We start from the raw sequence: 25343 nt of genomic DNA, 5'->3' as shown, positions 1-25343 counted from the left end.
CAGGATTGTTTGGAGATACATTGGGTTGTACTAAAGTCTCTGAAGCGTAAAAAGAAGGGAACAGTTCAATAGGCCATTGATTTCTGGTTTCTTTAAGAGAACCCATCAGTATTATTTTTGTATCACCTAAAGCAGAAATCTCTTGTCCATAAGTACTTAATAGTTCATGGACTGGCCTTCCATGACTAATGTCCTGACACATTAGTCATGTCAGGACATTACGTTGAAAAACAGAATCTCTATACAGTAACTTGCTGTGATGATGGAAAGGCACCGTATTTCTGTTGCTTTCATCTCAATTTAAAGTGTTTAAAGTGTTGATGCCCTATGTTGTTAAATAAGTAAAACAAAAGAAATAATTTGGGGAGATGATCATAAGCAGGATATAGTAGTTGAGGAAACTTATTAACTTGATGTAAGGTAGAGAGCAAAGATATTGTAAGAAATAATGTTTATTGTTGCTGAAATGTTGGTTTACTAAATTAGGAAAACTTTACACACAGTCTTGTACAATTATAAAACTAATGCATTTTTTATTTGATGTCTAGAAAAAACCCTAGACCGCTCTGAATATTAAAAGAGCTATTTTGACCAACTGGCATATTTTAACCTTTATAATATTGGCAATGGGTAGCTATCATGCAAGGCGTAGTGATCTTTACGTGTAGATGCTTTTAGTCATTTTAGTAGAATATGCATTTTGAAGGGTTAAGGACCTTTATGTAAAACAAAATGAATGTGGGGCAAATTACCTGTTGCCATACATTTTTGTTTACAAAAAGCCACTAGCTCCATGCGTTTTGGCAGGCCAACAGTGCAAAAATCTCATTATGTTTGAGGCTAGTTTCATGAATAATTATATCATGAAGAAAAAAATGGACCCCAGAAAGCCCATTAGAGTTGGAATAATTTGTTGGATCCATCAGTTGGTAACACAACTGCTTGGAGTTTGCCAAGGAATTATATAGCACTGAAAAAATATCCAGCCATTCTTTTGTTTGCCATCCCTGGTTTTCTAATGCAGTGAGATAAATGGCATCCCACCACAGACCATTGTCATGCCAAGTGGTTGGTTGATAATCTTTGTGAATACAAAGTAGATTCAAGATTCTAGAGTTTTTTGCTTTGGGTAAGCAGAGTGCAGTAAGCAGTAAAAAACCTGCTACCTTATATTGTGTTACCTATTTTATTATTAGGACAAAACTGTCAAGTTCCCACGTCCTTCTGTCACTAAGCTCTAAGTATGAGTAACTGAAATAATCAAGTAGTAGATAGGTAGCCGTGTTGGTCTGCCATAGTCAAAATAAAAAAATTCTTTCCAGTAGCACCTTAAAGACCAACTAAGTTAGTTCTTGGTATGAGCTTTCGTGTGCATGCACACTTGTGTATCTGAAGAAGTGTGCATGCACACGAAAGCTCATACCAAGAACTAACTTAGTTGGTCTTTAAGGTGCTACTGGAAGGATTTTTTTTATTTTGAAATAATCAACTTAGTTTTATTCATAATAGCTCCACTGAAATTAATGGAACAAACTTTGTCATGCTCATTAATTTCAATAGGTCTACTCTTAAGTTAAACTTAGTTGACTACCACCCTATATTATTTCCCCATTTACTTCAGACTTCCTTTCTTCCTCTTCCTCTGTCTTCTTGTGTCAGATTATAGATTACAAATCCTCTTTTCTCTTGTGCTCTATAAAAGCTCAAAGTGTATTGCTATCATTACATAAAATCATCACCATTGAATAAAATTCAGCTGATGCTGAAATAGGTGGTTTTTATCATCATCATCTTTCTCAATAATGTTGAAGCTGCAGGGTAGACTTGACAGAGAGATCTAGTACCCCAGGACCCTTAATCTATGCCATGGAAGTTTGGGTCCTAAGATAATTAAATGTTAGTATGATTCTGTAAGCTGGGACTGGCCCTGTGCAACGGGTGCCTTTTAAATGAAACATGACTACAGGAATTTCTTCTACAATTGTTATCAGAAACAGCAGATTGAGTAAAACTGTCACCTTTTATCCAGCCGTACTTTCATGCGGTTTATGTGAAAGCTCTACAGCTTTACGTGGTTTATGAAGCACAAATTTAGCTATATGTTAGACTGTGAAAGTTGATAAAATTCTACCCTTCATCTATAAAAGAAACCTCATATGCTGTGAGTCACACTGCTATAAATATGACAATTTCTGTTACAGATGATTCATGATCTGTTGGGGAATACCTGAAGAGTTAAGTTTATGATTTTCTCAATCTAGCACCATGCTGTGATTCAGTTATTTTTATTAAGCAGTTTTTCTGAATTGCAGTGCTGCTTTTGGAGGTTTTGGTTTATTCATTTGCTTTAGGCAATTTACATGTATTTTGGATCAGAGAGCTTCCTTTTCACAGGTGTATGAATTACGTAACAAAACAATGTGAGCTATTTTTCATTGATATGTTTTAACTGCTGTGTTATAAGAGGAAATAATGCTGAAGAAACTGGAAAATTGGGAAATGTGTTGTTGCTAGCCTCTGAGTAAAGGGCATTTGCTAAATTGCAGAGTGCAGGTTGTGGCAAACATGAAGTTAATGTACTGTTGCTTTGTCAGAGCACATTAAGATCAATATGATGGGAAAGTATTTTCTCTGCCTGAACTAGACATATTAAGGCATAATTCAGAATGCTTTCAGTTGGCCTGGGTTGAGAGGGGGAGAATGCCCAAGAGGAAGAAAGTATTTGTGAAAACGAAATAACTTGTGAGCCATGATTAGCCTCATGGCAGATGATACCTCTTCATGTTCCATTCTTAAGTTTGTATTTTCCCTCAGCTTCCAAATATCGTATGTAGTTGTGCATTTATTTATGGCAGGGGATTTTTAACTTTTAAAGACCCCCCCCCCTCATTAAACAAAATATTCCCTGAGGTGTTTTTAAGTAATTAGCTGAAAACCTGTCAATTTGATAGACAAGGTGGGGGAAAGATATAAAGCTCCAGTACTTTTTCTAGCACTGCTCACCACATCCACTCCTAAAGTATGGAAACTGGCCAAACTCTCCTCCCTCATCTCCCAGTCCAGGTCAATAACTATGTAAGGCTTAAAGGATGTTAAAATTTGTATAACATCCTTCATCCACAGATCTCAGGGCAGTTCACAACCATGTTAAGAAAAGGTCTGTGATTATGACAGACATGTATGTCAGGGACTAGCTGGATGAGGAAGAGTGGTAGGCGCCAACTGCGCAAGAACCCCGCAGGAAGGACATGGAAGAAGATGACTAGGACCCTGGATTGTGGTGGTGGGACACTGAGGAGCAGTCTGGGAAAGGGATAAGCTGGGAGGTGCTAGAAGCAAGAGTTTTGAGCGATCAAGGGTGATCAGAAGAAGGAGACCCTTCCAGGACAGGGCTAGAGGCGGAGATTCACAGTGTAAATACAGATTCAGATAGGGAGGAGTCAGAAGTTGCCTTTGCTACCCAGCAGGACAGTCCCAGTCCTGCTGATGCTCCTCCCTCTCTGACACCTTGCTCTAGGAGAGTCCTGCACGTTGCTGAGCAATGGGTCTGACAGGCCAAGAGGAGGAGTCCACCCCTTCAACATAGCCTTCATCTGCTTGGGAGGGATCCAGAGTGAGAGGCTAGAAATTGCATTTCATGCCTCATGTTCTTCCTGCCCTGTGGATGACCTGTGATTGCCTGACAGCTCTGTGACACTGTACACTGTATCCCATGTTTGACCATCTACTTGTCATCTCTCACACACGCAGCTTTATTGGAGTCCATAGACAAAAAATACACCGCACTGTGTACTGTCATCTCACTGTAATGTTGTCCTGACATTTGCTTCTCTCTTATGAGTACTCCTATGATTATTGCATATATAATGATGTATATACAGTGGTACCTTGGGCTGCAAATACTTCGGGTTACAAATGCTTCAGGTTACAGACTCCGCTAACCCGGAAGTAGTACCTCAGGTTAAGAACTTTACCTCAGGATGAGAACAGAAATTGTGCGGCGGCGCAGCACCAGCAGTGGGAGGCCCCATTAGCTAACGTGGTACCTCAGATTAAGAACAGTTTCAGGTTAAGAATCGACCTCCGGAACAAATTAAGTTCTTAACCAGAGGTACCACTGTAAATGACTGTCTGAAGGGATTTTGAAGGGCGTGTTTCAAATGGCACTTGCAAATTGAAGAGGTAGGGATAAATCTTCTTGTTAGTCTTCTACAGTGTCTGCAGTAGCTATTGCTTTTTCTAAAACAATACTTAGACTGCAATCCTATACACACTTACCTTGGGAGCAAGTTCTATTCAGCTTAGCAGAATTTACTATTCACTAAACATGCTTTGGATTTCATTGTTACCCTTTCAAAAAGTTGAAGAATCTGCATACTTAATCGTCTTACTATGAGTTGATTTAGTCTTTTGTTTTACTAATATGCATGCTGGTGCCTTGAAGAAGCTGAAATTGAAAAAACTCCTGACACTTTCATAACAGCAGACCTCAAAGAGGGATTCTCCTTTATCAGGTGCACATACAGACCCCAAGCATGGCTTGAGTTTGGAGTTTAGTGTATGTGACTACAGAATACAGGAAGGAAAACTTCAAGGAAAAATAAAAAGAGCAGCTATCAATGTTTTCTTAAGTTTTCATCAGCAGGCCATTGTCTTCAGTGAAAATATTTTCCTTTCTAAATTTTATTTTTCTAAAATCAAATACATTGTAACTGTAGATGTGCCCTTTAGAGTAATCTGCATCCTTGTTTGGAAACCTACCATGGGAACCTTTTTATGAGTCTTGGAATGAATTTCATGCAACCTGTATTAAAGGGCTTAAATTACGTATTCGGACACTGTTCTCGGACTTGAATTAGAAACTTTTCTCCTCCCCTCCTCTCTTCCCTTCCAAGGTTAAACCTGTGATAAGTAATTGTCACACTTAGTGCCCTTGTACAATGCTAATTCAAAGTGACATGTCTAAACTGGCCCTAGTAACATGAAGAAACTTAACAGGTGTGAGGGGTGGATCTTCCCATGGGCTCTGCTGCACTTCTAACTAGAAAAAAACCTAGAGAAAAAGTGAAATGAACCTTGAATAAATCTGTCAGCAGTAATTATCTCAGCAGCACTTTATGAAGGGATAAAGTAAGCATTGGTGCTAGTGGAACGTGAACACACTCCACCCTTGTGATTTTTTTCCACCATCCAGTTAGTGTTTAATTTTTTTAAAAAAAGATTTAATGCCTGACATATTATGTGTTGTATACAAAAGGAAAATAGTTCATTTCCCGTGAAAAGATAAAACTAATTGGTTGTTAGTTGTGCTAGTTTTACTGGTGGGTTTAAGAATAAACCCAAAATGTTTTTGTTAATTTTGAAATAATTTCAGTGAAATTTCATGCTTTTTTGAGTGCCAAGAGTTAATGGCTGCCTTTAGTCATGCCAGCATAGAAACCCAGATCTGTTTGCTAGCTTTAAGAATTTAACAGCACAGACCTATTAATATTCTTGTTCACTTTGGCTTGGCATATCTCCCCCACCATGTTTATATAGAAAACATTGCTGAAGGAAGTCTAATATAAAAGGTAAAGTAAAAAGAGAATAAAATGTTGAGCATAGAGCATATCTGCTGCTATTGCTGCCAATCCTGCCAATGATGGTTGATGGTGGTTGTGGAGCTCAGACTTGATGACCTGGGTCTGCACTAAGAGACAGCTAAGATGGCATCTCACTTCTTCAGCAGCCTTAGCTTTTGTAGCTGGAGTCAGTCAGGGTCCTGCCCTCAAAGGCTAAGTGGGAAAAGGCCAGCAAGGCAGGGAGCAGTTCTTCCAGGACTCTCAGCCAAGATGGCCCCTGGCCTCTTCAGCAGCCTGTTTTTCCATCTTGCATCTAGTTTTAGCACAGAATATTTATTATTATTTCCCCCTAAGAGACCAGTATGGTGGCCTTCTCACGTCCAATTCTACAACATGCTTAGCTAGATAAGAAAACCTCTCATTGATTTTGAGCTATATAAAATCCCACCCTGAGCTATGTCTTAATATTATTGAACATGAGAAAGCAAACGGCCAGCATCATGTTCTCAATGTCTGACTTTCCTTACCTAATATTCTAACCCATTTATCCAGCTTTAATTGGGAGGAAGCCATCTATCATGAGACCCTTGGATCTAGTTAGTTTGCTACCACCAAACCTCTATTTGGCATTAGTCACCTTTCCTTTAGTGCGCTCCTTAGTGAGAGCTTAGGTATATAAACAGATGTTACTCCCCCTCCCCACTACTATGTTCAATACTGAATGAAGCATGTGATATAAAATGGCAGTGCCAGCATTACAAAGGCAAGCGTAGATTCTGTTTTATGTATGAAAGAGTTTCACTGATAATTGAGCTTGACCTGAATGTCTGCTTTAATATTTCATTTATTCCAAAAGAGTCATTTCCTTTTAACTCTGTGATTTTAAAATTGTGACTAAACTGCTATTTAACCTTGCTACAAGAATGTGGCAGCAGGCTAGTCCAGGCAGGTCAACACTCACTTGGTTAGCTAGCACACTTAATCAGCTTGCTTTAACCTGAAGCAAATTAAGGCTTTTATGAATTCTAGCACATAAGTGATTAAAAACACCCTGACTTGAGGATAAAAATAAATAAGAGTATTTCTAGCATACTTGCTAGGCTTTGGATAAGACTTTTTTAGCCATTACAGTAACTTGGAAAGTAGAACTTCCTTCACATTTTTTAAAAATACAGACATTTAGCCAATACATTTTAAATTGTTATAGAAAATACACATCAGCTACTGTTTATTCAGTTTTGACAATATGTGTATTTTTACCCTGCAAGGACATGTTTGCATAGCTGCTTATTAATCAAGGCTCTGTGTCAGTTGATGGAGCGGGGGAGAAATGTAGATGTAACTCTGTTGTTATTCTTCTAAAGCGAATAAAGATTTTAAAATTCTCAACTATTGGACAATTTAAATGTAACATGCATATTTTTCAATACTGCCTTAACCTTTTAGTGCACAAAATATAGCAAAGTAGTCTCTACTTTCTGAGATCTGGCCATATTCACAAACTGAGATGCACAACTGAGTTACCCTTTGGTCCTTTATCCATATGACATGTTTCCTTAACAAAGGAAACCTCTATAGTCTGTGTTAAGGGAAGAAATATGTTGTCACAGCTTCTAAGTGTTCTTACTCTTGTGAGAGCCCTTTATCAATTCCTCACGCCCTCTCGATAACTTAGGCCTCTTCCAAGTTGGCTTAGTTTTCATAGTCTGACTTCTTCTAGATAGACTCTCCATTAATGATTTTGGGAATCTGAGGTCTAAAACTGATTCAAATTACCATAATAATGGGAACTGCCCACTCCTACTCAGTCACCTGCTTTGTACTTTGACTCCAACCATCTGTTGTCTTCAGTGCTATCTTGGCTCCTTATCTGGATGGTGTTTGAGCTGCCTTGTTTTCTTTCTTCAGTCACCACAACTGTGGTAAGAGCCTCTTCCTACCCATTGCCTGTCCACTACTAGTTAAGAGAAATGTAAATGATTCCCAGTTTGTCAAGTGCATGAGCTTAGTGCCGACCAGCTATACAGCAATAATGAGGTAGCTTTAAGTGTTTGCCGTGATGTAGAAGTTTGAGGATTGAAATGAAATGATATACTGGTATTGAAAATAAATCTTGTCAAGAAAGGATATTGTGGAATGATCTCAAGTATTGCACCCTTTTTTCTAGCTTTTTTTTTTGTATAACCTTTTTTTTTTTTTTTTTTTGTATAACAACGTTCCTTGTGGGTAAATTCTAAATTTTCCAATCTTTAATTTTTTTATTCCAGCTCGCTCAAGTCTACTGTAGTTTGGTTTTAGTCACTGAAAGAAACATGTGTATCCAAATCTGATAGTTGATGCAGCAATGTATCCTGTGTTTTAGGTGACCCTAGCAGCATCAGGAGTCTCTTATCCTTGCCACCGACTTACAGTTGGAAGAAGATCCTCACCAGCACAAACCAGAGAACAGTCAGAAGAGGTAAACACAACCTCCTTCCTCCCTCTTCCTTTTCACACACAAAATATGATATTCAGACACTCCTTCAAGCTATGCTGAAAGCCACATTTGTATTCCGGTTACTGCCCAGAAAACTCAATTTGACTCTACTATAGCCTAATCTGTGCTGAAATCGGATTGTTTCAAACAAGCCATAGCTAAAATTAACCATGGTTTGATGAGCTTGGATCACAAGACAAGCTGCAATTCATTAAGTAAAGTATGGAAGTGAAAACTCTCCCTGGCTAGGTTGAAGGAGGTAGTCAACAAAGCTAGGGGAAGACTAGGCTCATGCCATCACAACAAACCACAGTCTATCATGTTGTATGAACACATCCACTATTTACAATCCTATTTATACAAAATAGTTTTCTCAAGCCAAAATATATAGGGAATTTCCTCCAAGGTTCTTAATTTCAAACAGGATGGCCTTTATAGTTGTATATGGGAAACTACTAATATTGAAACAGTATTATATTATAAATATAAATCTGTTCTGCATTATTCTTAACTATGGCTTTTACTAAATTAGCAATGCACAGATGTACATATGGTTAGTGACAGTGATGGAGATGACTTTGAAGATGCCACAGAATTTGGAGTGGATGATGGAGAGATGTTTGGAATGGCGTCATCTGCATTGAGGAAATCTCCAATGAGTAAGTAATGCAATCCTTCATGCTGTGAATAGTGTAACATTGTACTGACAACAGTTGAGCAATAGGAAAGAAAGCAAACTTTGGTTCCTTTTGGTTCCACCAGATAGTTTTCTTGGAGATATATTCCAAGAAATGTATTTCAATATCCAGTGATAAACTCTTTAAGAAAGCTGACTTAAAAAGGGAGACCTGAGAAATTAAGACTGTATAAATGAATTCTGGATTCAGGCCTCCAGAAATCAATTCTCTTAGACTTAAAACTTCTGGGCTGTATCTACTAGCCTACTATATTTCAATGTTTTTTCTTTGAAATATTACTAAGATTTATTGTTATTCTAGAACTGGAACAAAAGCTATACAAATACTTGTGTAAAATATTTCAAAGAAAAAACATTGAAATATAGTATAACAACAGTTATAAGATGGCTTATAAGATTCTAATTTTATTGTTACAATAATAATACTGTCATATGCAAAAACCGATACGTTTTTATCATCTTCATCTTCCTAGAACTGGTCACAAATTCCATATGCCCAAAGGGCCATATTATTACTGTTCTCTTCATTAAGGGTTATTAAAAGTTATTTGAATAATGCATATGTACAATTAAAGAAAATAGTAAAGGCAATGTTTTCAAAAAATATAATATGAATACTATTCTACGGATAATTATACTATACTGTACTGTACTGTACTGTACTATACTGTACTATACTATGTACTATTTTCCTTTCTTTTAGTGCCAGAAAATGCTGAAAATGAAGGAGATGCCTTACTACAATTCACAGCAGAATTTTCTTCAAGGTTAGACTTGTAATTGTGCATAATTTCTGCATCTATGGTTCATGAATGTGACTTATATTTTTACAAAGCATTTAGGAAAAATGTGGTAGTGATAAGAATCTTATGATATTTGAATCCCAAAGTCGATAGATTTCTTTAGGAAATTTATTTTTAAACTTAAAAAGCGACCTGCTTCTCCACATTGAGCCTCCCAACTGTAAACCATTTAGCTTCTCTAAATATCCAGCCACACACTTTTCCTTTGCATACTCTTCCTAAGTTCGCAGCTACTCTAAACCATAAGACAGCCTGCAGTGGGTTTTTTTGCAGCAGAGAGCTCTCATTCAGGATGGAATTATTGAAACATTAAATTCATAACACACGATTGTGAGATTCTTTTGACGTTTCCAATATGTATTTTTTCGCAATACCTCAAGGACCGCCTCTTTCCATATGAACCTGAGGTCCTTCTTCACGCGCCTCCTCCACAAGAGGTCCAGAATGTGCCTTTTCTGCAGTTGCTCCCTGTCTGTGCAATGCTCTCCCCGGGGAGGTTTGCCTGGCGCCTTCATTATATATGTTTAGCCATCAGGGAAAAACATTCCTTTTTAACCAGGCCTTTGGTTGATTGACATCCGACCTATGCCCTTTAAAAATGTGGGGGTTTTTTTGAGGGGTGTGTGTGCTACTGGGTTCTTTCTGTTTTTATTTTGGTTATGTATTTTTTATGTGGTTTTATATTCCGATTTTTATCCTGTGAACTGCCCTGAAACCTGCGGGTATAGGGTGCTTTGCAAATTTAATAAATAAATAGATATAAATAAATAAATAAAGTAATACACCATGGGGTTTTTTAAAAAAAGGTTATCTAATAAGTTTATGTGTGTGGTATGGAATGGCTGAATGGATATATTTCAGAAAAATGAAAGACTAAAGGGAACAGTGATCTAGAGCTAGGTATACTCAGACCTCTGTATGCCCCATGGACAGGCCACAATCTTATGCAGGAGAAAGATTCCCAAATGTGCATGGTTTGAATGTAGGGTCGGTGCACTCATATTCTTTCTAATGTCCTGTTTCCCTATTATGGCAATCTGCACAAGGAGGTGTGACTCTCCCAGTGGGGTAGGAGAGCTGGGGGTGGGGAATCACGTCTGGCAACTAATTCACCCCTTTGGTTTCAGATAGTACATGGGTAGACGAGTCTAAAAAGCCTGAGATACAAATTTTCACGACTGTCTAGTGCAGGCACCCCCAAACTTGGCTCTCCAGATGTTTTGGGACTACAATTCCCATCATCTCTGACCACTGGTCCTGTTAGCTAGGGATGATGGGAGTTATAGTCCCACTAGAGGGCCGAGTTTGGGGGTGCCTGCTCTAGCAGTTATGGTGGCTCATTTACCAGAAGTAATGTATTTTGTGTTAACTCTGAAAGCGTATACTCGATCCTGACCAAACTAAGCCTCTTGATGTGTATTGTGCATCTCCAGGTACAGATGGGAATGAAACCTCAGAGAGCCACTGCCAGTCCATGGTATCATTCCACATAAGGCAGCTTCCTAAGCCACGCAGCTCAGCTTTTGAGAACTGTTCTTAGGTGCCTATCTCCAGCAGCCATTACAAGACTGACAGTGTTGGTTTTAGTGGAAGGCATTTCAGAGGGTGGTTTTGGAGTAGGATCCAGCTGCCTGTAGGATCAAGTTTTCCATTTCTGCACTCTTCTCTTCGATATTCCTATTGCCCAGCTACCTTCAAAAGGACAAGTCTTATTTTACCTTTTGAATTTCTCTGCTTTCAGTGAGCAGTGGAATAGTTTAACATCCTGTTGAGGATATTTTTCCATCCGATTCCAGATTAGGAAGAAAGGGAAGGAAATGTAGTTAGCTGAGGCTGGGTCGCATGGCTATGAATAAACTTAATGCAGTTACGGAAGGTGAGGAGACAATACTATTTACTCTACAAATTGTTCTTGTAGCTAATGCAGTTTCGTGCAGTTAGCTCTACCATGGGAACTTTAGTGGCTCAAACTTGTGAGTTTTGATTTTGAAGCTTTGTTATTCTGAGCAACTTCATATGGTCAGAGGTGTGGCAGGAAGTACTTATGCTATCTGCTATTTTGGGTAACAAGCAAAGGGCAAACCTCTGCAAATGCCTCATGGAGAGCAGCTCTCCATTTGTGTCATTTAGAAACCCCTCCCTCCCTTCCTCTATAAGTTTCTGTTTATGCTGCCAACACTGGCCTGTTCCTGCGAAGGTCTTCCCATTGTCCCTTGGAAGACAAATGAACAAATAAGAACAGAAATTGATTTTTGTGGCATCATTTTTTTTATTGCTGGCATTCTATCACTTAACTTAAAGTTTTACACTAAGTATAAGATTGATAACGTTTACATTTCAGGCATGCCAAAGTCATTTGCTTGAGACTGCTCTCAGTGTCAGTCTTCTTTATCTCAGAGTTGCATTTCTGGCCCTGGTAGCTCTCAGTTTGATAGATAACAATTTTATCTATATAGAAATGAAAAATGTGTATATGCCTGAAATATATTGTGGTGTGTTGACCTGAAGTGTTGAATGCAAATAAAATGTTTTAAATATTGCTTCCTAGAAAATGTAGTTATTCTGTGTTTTTGTAAAATAATATTAATAATAATAATAATAATAATAATAATAATAATAATAATAATAATAATAATATCTTAAAGTGCTGGAACCCATTTAAATTTTTTAAAAATGTTTTTTTTAATTGAAACATTTTGGTATTCACACAGATATGGTGACTGCCATCCAGTGTTTTTTATTGGATCATTAGAGGCTGCTTTTCAAGAGGCTTTCTATGGAAAAGCCAGAGATGTAAGTACATTTTTAATACTATACTGTCTAAAATGCCTTTCTGGCCACTTCCTACACTGATTAACTATTGCAGTAGTTAGTTCCAAAATTGGTTTTGTTTGCATGTCACATTGAAGCATAGTTAATGTTTAACTGTGGCTTAACATGAACAAGCAGCAACGCATTCTGGTCAGACATCCCTACTTTACTTTCGCCCCTACTTCCGACTATGCCACGCTGGAAGCGGCGAATCATAAACCTTGGCTTGTCATGTTGTTTGAGCCCTAGTGGTTATTTTCCTCAAACTACAAGTGGCAAGCCAAGAACAACACAAGTGTTGTATCTGATACTATGTCAGTGGAGTTCTGATTGCATGATCAGGGCCTTCCGCCTTTCCCCACACATACCCAAAATCTGCTCTGGAGGGTCTCTGGAGTAGATTTTGATGATGCACGAGTGAGAGGAGGGGGAACATCCATTGCACAACTGGAAGTCTGCTGCTCAGGTGAAGCAGCAGTATTGGATACAATGCCTTTGCTATGGGCAATAAGGGTGAGTTGTTAGAAAAACAAACCACAAGCTTGGATTCAAATGACATAAGAAGCCAAGGCTTGTGGGTAGTCGCTCCCAATATGCTCCAGCAGGAGTGGAAGAGCAGTGAAGTGGGGACTTTTTTGTTCGCATTAAACCACAGAGACACTTGAACCAGACCAGTGTATCAAGTAACTGAATAACAAGTTTAAAAGGATCAAACTCTCTTACAATTTTACATTATTTCCTAATTTCATTCATTTCCTAATGGGAGGATTTCCTTAAGAGTAGTTATTAGGAAGTAGTAATGTTTTTTTTAAATACAATTTCTAAAATATATACTTTACTTCTAAAATAATTGAAATCTGAAACCATGTGTTCTAAACTGAGCTGCAGAGGGCACTTAATTTTACCAGGGCAACAGACAAGCTTGAAGCAATAGCATTCTTAACTTGAAGTGAGAAATTGAGTTGGAAGAGTAAATAAAAACAAGATTGAAGGTTTAAATCCTCTGCTAGGCTTTTTGAATTTATATGCTCATTAAATGTTTATTGGAGTGGTCGGATTACGAAGGATTTAGGGAGCTTCATCAACTGGTATATAGTTAATCACTAAGTAAAACACTACATTTTATAAAGTGTTTCTCACGATGCCACACTCAATCCATCTTAATGAAAACCACTTCAAACTGATTTAATTTGAGAGCACTTTACAGCCAAGAGTGTGTGTAGACCTTGTCCTTTTTCTTGGGGAATTTTAAGTTGTCTGAGCAGAAGGTGTTCTGTAAAAACTCAGCTTCAGCTCCAGAGCAAGAACTAGTTTCTTTGTACTTTGTTTATCCTTTGTGAGGAAAACATCTAGCAGTTTTTGTGAATATGAATAAGGATAAACTCTCTCTCTCTCTCTCTCTCTCTCTATATATGAATAAAATAGAAAGTTAATGAAAGGTTCTGGTTATCAGAAATTGTACTTTTCTTATGTACTTGGTATACACGTAGTAGCTTGCTTATTTATTTATTTATTGATGAAGAGACATTGTGATCTCTTTTTTTAAAGATAGTTACTGAAAATGTGTTATTTCCCAATTTCAAAAAGATCGTCTTCTCCTGCATACATATTGTGACTCTCTCATAATTTATCCTTCCTAACATTCATGCTAGAAGCAGAGCCAAGTTACTGATTAGTTACAGTATTATCAGTTATATCATGGGTAGGTAAACTAAGGCCTGAGGGCCGGATCCAGCCCAATCAACTTCTAAATCCAGCCCACAGATGGTCCAGGAATCAGCGTGTTTTTACATGAGTAGAATGTGTCCTTTTATTTAAAATGCATCTCTGGGTTATTTGTGGGGCCTGCCTGGTGTTTTTACATGAGCAGAATGTGTGCTTTTATTTAAAATGTACCTCTGGGTTATTTGTGGGGCATAGGAATTCGTTCATTATTATTTTTTCAAAATATAGTCAGGCCCCCCACAAGTTCTGAGGGACAGTGGACCTGCTGAACAAGTTTGCTGGCCCCTGAATTATATGATATGTTTAAACTAGATAAGAAAAATGGAATTTTGGAGAAAAGCTCACAATTTGAAAGAGAGTTATTGCAGAATAATGAAAAATTATTGTCTAAAATGTATAAGCAATTATTGGAATGGGAAACAAAAGACAAGCTGGTTAAAGCCTCGGTGACCCACTGGGCAATTGATATAGGGTATAATATAGAACGTTGAGACGCGGGTGGCGCTGTGGGTTAAACCACAGGGCCTAGGACTTGCCGATCAGAAGGTCAGCGGTTCGAATCCCCGCGACGGGGTGAGCTCCCGTTGCTTGGTCCCTGCTCCTGCCAACCTAGCAGTTCGAAAGCACCTCAAAGTGCAAGTAGATAAATAGGTACCGCTCTGGCAGGAAGGTAAAACGGCGTTTCCGTGCGCTGCTCTGGTTTGCCAGAAGCGGCTTAGTCATGCTGGCCACATGACCCAGAAGCTATATGCCGGCTCCCTCGGCCAATAAAGCGAGATGAACGCCGCAACCCCAGAGTCGGCCACGATTGGACCTAATGGTCAGGGGTCCCTTTACCTTTACCTATAATATAGAACTAAACCTCTGGAAGAAACTCTGGAAGAAAGATCTGAAATTTACTGCATGCTACATATTGAAAGAGAATACATGAAAATGATTCATAGATGGTATCTAACCCCGAGTAGATTAACTAAGATCAGTGTTAGAAACTGACATATGAAAGCTAGAAGCTAAATGGCACCTTAAACCTAGGTCATGGGCGCAACCACTGAATTTTTTGTCTTATAACAAGAATACAAGGCTTAAAACAAATGAACTGCAGCTAAAATATTATGTTCATTTTTCACATGGTCTAGTCTTTCCCCTGCCCACCCCCCAATTTTCTTAAGAGGCTTTCTTTTCCAGAGAGTGATTGGAAGTGGGAAGGCATAAAAAGATCCTCCTTTCCTTCCTCTCTGCAGCTTTAATCTGAAATATTAGGCATAGTACTTCTCCCAGAGCTCAGAATCTGCTCACACTAATGAAATTCCCTGCCTGAAAATGCACCTCGAACACTGGCTAAGATGTATAAGCGGAATCGGATTTGTGTTGGAAATGTAAAGAAATGAAAGGAACTTTTTCCATATGTGGTGGGCATGCAAAAAAGTTAAAGAATATTGGGAAATGATATATAATGAGATTTTTTAAAAAGTTTAAAACAACATTCCCCAAAAAACAGAGGCATTCCTGTTAGGAATGGTTCAGACAGAGGTACCCAAGCGTCAGAAAAACTTTTTAATGTATGCAACGGCTCAGATCTTGTTAGCTCAAAAATGGCAGGTGAGGGAGGTCCATAGCAAGGCGTATTGGCAACTTAAGATGATAGAATATGCAGAGTTAGCAGGTCTAACAAGTAGAAAAAGAGAGCAAGAAGAACAGGTATTTAAAGAGGAGTGGGAAATTTTTGCTGAAAATAATTGTGTACAATTGAAAACGGTGTCAGTATTAAGATAAATTCAACAGTATAATATATTTAATAGGTATGTAAGATGGGAATTATATGGATTTACAAAATTATGCAGGAATGGTGGACAAATTAAAAGAACCTTGGAAGGGTAGGGAGGAAAGTTGTTGAATAGATGGCTATAATGGAAATTTGAAAATTTACTAAAAGTTACTGAAAAGAAATTCATGTTAGAAGTCTTAGTGATACCTATATAGTTCTTTAAAACACACACACACACATGAACTAAGTTTATTTTTCCCTAGTTTATTTTTGGTATGTTATAGAATACTGTAGGTGTACTAATTCAAACATGAATTTAACTAAATCCACCTTTAAATGATCTGTAAGTTATGGCTAATATATATGAGTTATCTTTTCACATTTCTTATACATGTGCATGCCTTCCATATGCTACTGCCAGGTTCAAAGATGCAAGAGTAGATAGGAAGATCTATTGGTGCCAAGAATATTGTAATTTCAGTGCTAGGTGTGCCTCTTTACAGATAGCATTCCAAGGTTGGGTACCACCACAGAAAAAAAAATGTGTCCTCTGTGGAAGCTTAACATACTTCTGCTTAATAGGGTACTTGGAACAGAGCCTCTCCAGAAGATCCGAAAACAGGGATAGGCTAGTAGAGAAAGAGGAACACCTTCAGGTCCAAACCATTTATGGCTTTAAAAGGAAGCACCAGCACTCGAAACTGGGCTCTAAAGCAAACAAGCAGCTAGTGTAGATAATTCAAAATAGCAGCAATATTGAATGACTCTTGCTGTACTCGTCAAAATTCTAGCAGCTAAGCTCCGCACTGACTGATGCTTCTAGGGCATCTCATGGCAGCCACACATAATCTAGCCAGGAGGTTACCCAGAACATAAATCACCATAGCTAAGCTATCTCTGTCCACAAGGAATTGCAGCCAATGAACCAGCAATGCTGGCAACGTGAACTTTGGGACACTGAGGCCATCTGGGCCTCGAGTGGCAATGGTAGATCAAAGAGTATCCCTAAACTGCATACCTGCTCCTTTAGGGGGTAGTGCAACCTCATCCCCAAACCTGAGAACACTCACCCACAATGTTTCCATGTTGGGATTCAGCTTCAGGCTGGTTAGTTACCGAATTCAGATTGAACCTTTACATTCTTTATAAATGCTTTTGGCAAAAGGATCTTCCAGCAGATGAAATTGATTACGGCACTGCCTGGATTTATGAACACAGTTATACAAGTGGGACCCTGTAACACTATTTTGTTCACTATCTCCCTCCAGGATACTCTATTCCCACCAGCTTTCTTGCCAACCGCATTTAATGTCCACTGAGCAAGCTAACTCTCAATTGGCCTTTTAAAATTTTATTTTATTTAATTTCCCCCACTTAGTCCCCCAGACAACATATTCTCAGATCCGAAATCTATTCCCCTCAGCATTTGCCTTGGGAACAAATTAAGAGCACCCCCTCTTAATTTCTAGCAACTATGCAGAAAAGGAAGAACACAAACTGAAACATTTTTCCACAAGTACACACTATTACAATTTTACTGGGAAGCCAAGAGTGTGTCCCTGGGTTATCTAAGATCAAAAATTAATCATAGAACAGTAGAATTTCAGAGTTGGAAGGGACCCCCAGAGTCATCTGGTCCAACCCCCTGCAATGCAGGAATCTCAACTAGGGTATCCTTGACAGATGGCCATCCAACATCTGCTTAAAAACCTCCAAGGAAGGAGACTCCACAACCTCCCAAGGGAGTCTGTTCCACTGTTGAATGGCTCTTACTGTCAGAAAGTACTTCCTGATGTTAGGCGGAAACTCCTTTCTTGTAACTTGAATCCATTGGTTTGAGTCCTACCCTCCAGAGCAGGAGAAAAATATCTTCCATGTGGCAGCCCTTTAGATACTTGAATATGACTATTATATACTGTAAATGTTTTCCTATTTTCCTATAATTTTTTTCTGTTTTCCTTACATCCAAAGCAGAATCATATCCTCTGTATCCATAATTTGGTTAGCCAAATAATCATAATGGGGTCCATATTGCTGCCATCCAAGTGCCATAAGCCATTCAGGTAACAAAATCTGGAATTCAGCAAACCTTCTGTATGTTCCGAAAGTATATTAAGGTGATCACTGATTGATGATGAAACAGTTGTGAAAAATGTGTTTCACTATTGCTGTTGCAATAAAATTTCTGGCTCCATACTGTTCTCAGATTTTGCAGCTTTACCTTTTGCAGTGTTTTAATTGCTAAAAGAATAGGCCTGTCTGACAGTCTGATAACATTTCCAAAATAAAAATACTGGAATGTTTAACTGCAAGCAAGAAGTACTGTACCTTTAATAATTCCAGCATCTCTTTTAACAAATATTCTGATGCAAAATATTCCAATATCATGATATTGCAACTCCAGCAAAAGTGAACTCAAGCTTTGAAATTATTAATTAAATCTCAAAGCTTTCCTGCTGAACCCAAATACCAGATGGGAGAATCAATTACGAGTCAAATCCTGAGGTGGATAGAGGGAAACATTACCTATTGGCATCTGTAATGCTTCACTTCAACTTAATGAAATAAACACAGTGGCCAACATGATCTGTTTGAGGCCACACGCATTGCTTGGAGGTGAGTGGTTAGAACAGATAAGAATAACTCAATCCATATGCACATCCAACCTAGCCCACAGGCAGAAAATCCAAATTTATTTTGTGTATTTCATAGGTTAAACAAAAATATTCATATATACTGTATATCCATGTAATATATTTTGCAATACTTAAAGCATTTTATGAAAGTGATACATATACAAAGCTGGTCAAAATGGTAATCACAATGCAAGTGTGTTGAAATTTTACTATGAAAACATTAAGAAACTGCATTAATTTTCAAGCATAAAATGATTATGAATGTAGGCTGAATGCTATAAAGCAGCTCAAGGGTGTCACACATTTTGTAAAAAGTGTGTTGAGTGTTTGTGTTTCAGCTGAACTCATGTTCTGCATGCAGAATATTCCCAGTTCAATCCTTGGGGTTTCCGCTTAAATGACTCTGGTGGCAGGGTTGGAAAATACTTCTACCTGAAACTGTGAATAGGTGCTGCTAGTTCAAGCAGAGTAGTGGTCTAGGTGGACCTGGTTACTTCGCTCAGTATGAGGTAGCATCATATTTTAAAAAGAGTGTTTACATCACCACAGAGGGGAAAGCAAAGGGCTACATTTATGCAAACCAGTGCTCTTAGTTAAAACAGATTTAGTTATCCTTATTTTACAAAGTTTCTGAATCTTTGGTTGACCCTAAATGGTTAATTGGTTTAGACTGGGGTTTTTTTGGGGGGGGGATGAAATTGTTGCTTGGTTTTGAGTTTTCTTCATCATGTTTTCTTTAGATCTAGATGCTGATAATGATTCACCAAGATAGTTATCAAATTTACTCATCTGTGTACTTCCGATTTTTAAATGTGCTGAAATTATCAGCTGCCTGGTTCTACCTCATGATATTAAATGTGAGCTAAAAATGGTTGTGTGAAATAATGTTGAATAGGATACGGAGAAATAACATTTGAGAGAGAAGATCCACCTAAGCAGCCCTGTCAGCAGAAGCCTTGTTCAAGGACTACAACTTGTGTGATGGGGCTTTCCCTCTTCTCCTTCCTTCCCATGCCTCCCTCAGGCTCCATGGGCCTGGGAAACCCGGTTTGCTCGCTGGCTTTCAGGGCCTGGACACTAAACTGCAGGCTGCTGCACTCTGGTCTGCTTGGGCCCTGCTTGCCTAGCAATGTGGATGCACTGTATAATACAACAACACCCCACACTTTAAATGCAAACATTTAGGTCAAAAGTTAAAAACAAAAGATTTCAAATAAAGTCAGCAACAACTTGGTCTTCAGTACCACCTACAGATCCTGGCTGAGCACTGCAATTCCTTTCCCAAAAGACTATTATCGTTCAAACATGTTACTTGAAACCTGAAAAAGCCTATGCTTTTCCTAGTGGTCTGTGACAACTGCTGCCTGGTCACAAATACTCCCTTTTTAGGGAAGGTGATTGAGAGGGTTGTGTCTCAACAGTTGCAGGTCCTCTTGGATGAAACAGATTATCTTGACCCATTTCAATCTGGATCTAGGCCTAGTTATAGGACTAAATTGACCTTGGTCACTCCCTTTATTGGGAAAAGGACAGGGAGAGTGCAAACCTGTTATTTCTCTCAGTGGCTTTTGATATCATCCACCATGGTATCCTTCCAAGCTGATTTGGTGAGATAGATATTGAAGGTGTTGGGTCATTTTCAGTTGGCACCCTGAGCCTTGGGGTGCTATGGGGTACCATCTTGTCCCTAATGTTGTTTATCATCCATATAAAGCCATTGAAAGCAATCATTTGGCTATTTGGGGGGAAATGTCAACAGTATGCTCCTGATACCCAGCTCTTTTTATCTGAAATAGCCAAATCAAGAGGCTGCGCAATCCTTGGGCTGATGCTAGGACTCAGTGGTGGGCTAGATAAAGGCCAGTAAACTGGCAAGATGGAAGCCCTGTGGGTTGGTGGATCTTGAGTCCAGATAATTGGTCAATAGCCTGTTTTGAATAGGGTCATACATCCCCTAGCACAAAATAATATTTGGTGTTGATTAATTAGGTTTTTGTCTCTGGTTTAGAAGTCCATGCATGTTGTCACGTGCATTTGTGATATGTAAGCAAGCTTTCCCATTTCTTTCAATAATGCAAGCAAATCAGCTGTCCCTTCGCATGTGCAGAGCTCGTCTTCTCACAGTTGCTACCTTTCTCTAGCACAAGGTACCAAATTAAGGACTACAGAGTCCTTATTGGCCACATAGTTATTCTGCAACAGAACACCCCATACATATTTTTTATTTAATATAAAACAAGTCTTACATACTTTTGTACTTAAAATTAAAAAGAGTTTGACCACAAACAATGAAAAACGTGGATATTAAAGTTGTTTTGTTCTGTTCCGATATTATCTGTCATTCTGGTCTGTTCTTGGGCTGATGACTAAATACTTTATTATTAATACCCTTTATTCTTTGGTTTCTTAAGACTGATGGAAGGGGGGAATAGCTGCAAATGCAAGATCAGAAAATTAAACTGGATTTAAGAATAATTTATAATTCTTAACAAGCTTCACCTACATTCAGAAGCAATTAGTATTTCAAAATTAAGGGATACCTGCCTATATATTTCAAATGGTGGCATATTCTGCCTTTTAGGATTGTTGGGTTGAAAAATTAAGTACTTTTCTGAGGCAAGTCTGCCAAAGGATACAATGCACTAGGGAAAGAGATCATGCCAGATACTAATATCTGATATTTAATGACTGAACCATGGTAATTTCTCAATTTTTCTCTTAAATAGAATTTTAATAAATAAACAAACCAAAATTAACCAAACAGAATTTAAGAGAATTTAGGCATGTTTTAAGCTTCACTCACTCAAGCCAACAGCTCAGGTAAGATTTTCAAAAGCTAGGCCCCCAAATCACATTGTGAGCCATTTGGATTTTGGCGGCTAGCTCAGGTGCTTTTAAGAAAAATCTTCCTCAGAATTAAATAGTGGTGTCACTTCCAAGTAATACTTTCTCCAGATAATGCCCTTTTAGTAATCTTGTTACCTCACTTCCTCACAGAGGAAGATCTAAAGGGACAAAGCTCCTATTATCTTAATACATTCCCGGGAACTTTGCTAAGGAGTTTGATCACTGAAAAGCTAACCTCCTCAAGACCACTCAGCATTTTGATTGATGGTTTCTTCTCGTGTTTTACGATTTCGCTGCTGCTTCATCCAAAACAGTTTGTGTGGATTTGTTTTTAATTGATTCTTTTGTAGAAATGAAGCAATTGCAAGGTTTCTTGGTATTAGGAAAAACACAGACTCAAATCATTACACATACTATTGCTAAATGTTGCCTGTATATTTTAAATGAAATTGTTATTAATGTTGGTAAATTGGAAGTTTTGAGATTTGGTAGACATTTCCTCCCCAGAGTGCTTTTGGATCTTTAGTATATATATTTTTTTAATCCAAGGCACCTTTAGCCAATAGACTGAATATGATTCTACTTCGTGCCAATATGTAACAGCTACAAATCCAATCAACTGCAGACAGAAATGGCAACACTGAATGATCTGAATTTGAAATCCAAATGGCATTTTGATCGATAAATGGGGGTAGTTAAATATTTTTGGCCATTTCCTAATTTACATATGCTAAAGTGTGCACCTGCCTTGTTTTCTAGTATTTGGCCTCAACTCCTAGCTTTAAACTGTACATATTTTGGAAAGTTCATTCACATGGAATCTTATATTTAACAGTTTCATGGGGTTGTTTCTTTGGGACGAAAGGAGTTTCTCAAGAGCCTTTTTTTCTCTGCTCCCAATGAAAAGAGGAGAGCAAAGCCATCCGCTTACCACAAAGCAGTCCCACCACAAAGGAAAGATTAAGGGTTTAGGGAGAGGTCAATGTGGGTTTTTCTCTAACTAAACACTTTCCTAAAGTTTCCTTGTGGAAAAAATAATGAAGTCATCTAAGAGTTTTTAAAGAATTTTTATTTCTTTTTCACCGTCTGCATTCGCTTGTCTTCTCAGCATGGATGTTTAATCTTTCTAGGCTTTGTGAATTGGCCCAAATGAATAAGTGGTGAGCTGTCTCTCTAGGAGCTAGCGGCTTATTCTAAGGCCCTAATCACTGAGTAAACACATCTTTGCCCTCCCCCTCTTACAACTGCTATATAATAGTGGAGATTCTAGCACAGTAACCTGGATATTGCAGAGATCCACGCTTTGAAATGCAGAATGGCTGATCCTCCAAAACAGACAGTGCCTGATCTTCTCCTGCCTCTTTCTTCTTTTTTAAATTAAATATCACCACTGAGATGCTGTTTTATTGCCTGATATTGTGCATTAGTGCCCTGGATTTTCAAGTTTAGTTTCAGTCAACATTGTTGGCTGCACTTATATGGAACTGTGCATGTTAGGCTTATTGGTGGCCTTTTCTGGTGCATGTGTACTTGGTTTTGAATCGCTTTTTAAATTAAAGCGGACAAACATTAATGTAAATGTCTAATCCCTTTTCCAAAGTCTACTGTTGAAATGTTTTATACTTTTAAAATTGATTTTGAGGACTTACACAAACTCTGTATTTTATAAATGTGCTGATTTAAAATGAATATGTTGTTAGAACAGATGTTTCTATGCATTCAACATATTTATTTTTAACTGGCAATTTTTAGCTGGTTAAATACATTGGCTCTGATCCAAAGAGTTACTTTGGGTATGCCCAGTGCTATTTCTTACTCCCTATAACCCCTGCCTCTTGCCATATTGCAAACTGTTTTTAAAATGTGTTCCAGAAACACAATTTCAGAACCCACATTATGTGTTGATCTAATTGCATCTTGGCCAATTCCTTGTGGGGCAGATTTGAATGTATCATAAAAAGACAATAGTTTTCATGAAAGATGCTTGCTCATTATTACTCGTGTCTCTTAAAGAAGAAGAAGCTTAATAGCCTTATGTCGGAACAGCTTGCCAGGTAGCCATAGGCTGTAAGGAAATTGAGCAGGCTGGTGGACAAGGCCATCTCTGCTCCACCAACCCACTTGGTTCCCATGCTGGCAGCAGATGAATGGGATTCGCTTCTTCTGGAGCCAGCAAAACATCTTCCCCACATCAGTCCATTTGGTAGAAGGCACTTACAAAACGAAGCCCACATTTCCACCATGGAAATACAGGCTCCTACTTTCTTAGGCTAGTTGAAAAAAGTTGCAGGTTGGTAATGTTTTCGGGCTTATTTACAGGACAATATTTTAATAAGCTTCACTTAAATTTGTCTGTTGTCTACAGAAGCTGAAATATTAGGAACGGAACTATACCTCATCTTTCTAGGGTGGGCTTTGCCACTGCAGCCTCCTGGAATAATGCTTCTTGTGAAACTGCCAGCAGTACAAAACTACCTATGAAATTACGATTTGAAACTACCTGTGAAATTAATACTTAGGTTTATCTAAATTGTAAATGAATGAAATTTTATGTTGCAAAATTTTATATAACATTTCCAAGCTATGAGTTGTGTGGTATCAGAATTTTTTTGGTGAGTTTTCTTTTTATATCAGCAGCTGTATTTTCAAACGTAATTCAGAATCTAGGCAATTTGATAGTTAATTTGATAGTTATCAATTTCCCCTGAGATGTTGGGTAAAACAAAGCAACAGCATAGTGTGCTAGAGTAACATTATTAAACTTACTGTAAAGTCAACAATTTAGTTAGTTTAAAAAGGAAATTGAAACAAAAATCAGTGTTGTTATGAGATAAATATACTCTGTTAGATTGAGACTTTCTATGAATGGAGTTTGGGTGGAGGGGTTAGTGGTGGGTGAGGCTATTTTCCCATATAGCCCCCATGCTGCTCCAGAGTTGAGTACCCTGCAAAACAGTGTGGAAGGTAGCATTGTGAGCTGCTTGGGGAAGGGGAAATTGCCTTGCCTTGCCTCACCCCTTTCTGCTGGATCCCTTTTGTGAACAGATGGATGTTACCCAATTCACAATATAATTTTACCCATGTGGCCTGGGAATCAGGGATTAGTTTGCACAGGAATGCTCTTTCCATAGGACTACAACCCAAGTAAATGAGTGATTTTGCCTCAGATCCAGAGAAAGTTTTGAATACACAATTTCCCTAGATCCATTTTGTGTGTGTTGCTGTGCACAAAAGGAAATGTGGTGCTACATCCCTTGTTTAATTCTCCCTCTCCCTAATGCATAGTAAACCTCCTATCCTAATGCCATTGCATTAAAATCAGCTATTGGTTGTACAGTAGTACTTTAAGTATTTGCAACTGATTAAATTCAAAATTCAATTTTGATGATCATGACAGAATGTAAACATGGCTTTTCTTCTTTTTATATAATAGTCACAACATTATTATTTCTGTAGAAAAAAAATGTTCTTAAATAAACATTTTGGCCATGGGTTCTTGATCGCAAGAATAGAGTAGTTCACTTTCTCTCCAAATACCATTAAACAAAGAATTGTTTCTATGGAAGCAGCAGCGGAGTGCTGGGTGCTGAGATTGTTGAAAGGATGTTCCAGCAATATCAATAGGATGCCTCCAAAATATTTGGTTAGGGCTGAGACAGAAATTTCACTTATATCTGAAAGTGGGGGGGGGGGGGCAAATAAATAAAATTATCATGCTAACACTTTCCCCCCTGTTTTTCAGAGAAAGCTGCTTGCTGTCTACCTCCACCATGATGAAAGTGTGCTAACCAACGTGTTCTGTTCTCAAATGCTTTGTGCCGAATCTATCGTCTCCTACCTTAGTCAGAACTTCATAACCTGGGCATGGGATATGACAAAAGAAGCAAACAGAGCAAGGTAAATAATTTGGAGTTGAATATTAAACTGTTTTAAGAACTCAAGAAACTCAGTGTATCTTTATAATATATGTTACATAGTATACCGTCTGTTTAAATAATAGATTTTGGGACTGCTCCCCCCCC

General features: G+C 38.2%; 1 protein-coding gene across 1 annotated transcript in view; it reads left to right on the top strand.

Moving 5' to 3' along the window:
* The window catches only part of FAF1 (Fas associated factor 1), a 164987-nt gene that overhangs the window by 85492 nt on the left and 54152 nt on the right, over window positions 1–25343 (top strand). The window contains exons 9-13 of the mRNA XM_083509595.1: window positions 7924–8019; window positions 8570–8696; window positions 9438–9501; window positions 12249–12330; window positions 25064–25218. Of these exons, the coding sequence (XP_083365721.1) occupies window positions 7924–8019; window positions 8570–8696; window positions 9438–9501; window positions 12249–12330; window positions 25064–25218 (524 nt within the window). The remainder of the gene's footprint in view (window positions 1–7923; window positions 8020–8569; window positions 8697–9437; window positions 9502–12248; window positions 12331–25063; window positions 25219–25343) is intronic.

This window comes from Podarcis liolepis, assembly GCF_965112155.1.
Source record: "Podarcis liolepis genome assembly, chromosome: 6".
NCBI lineage: Eukaryota > Metazoa > Chordata > Lepidosauria > Squamata > Lacertidae > Podarcis > Podarcis liolepis.
This window is presented reverse-complemented; position numbering and strand designations above follow the sequence as displayed.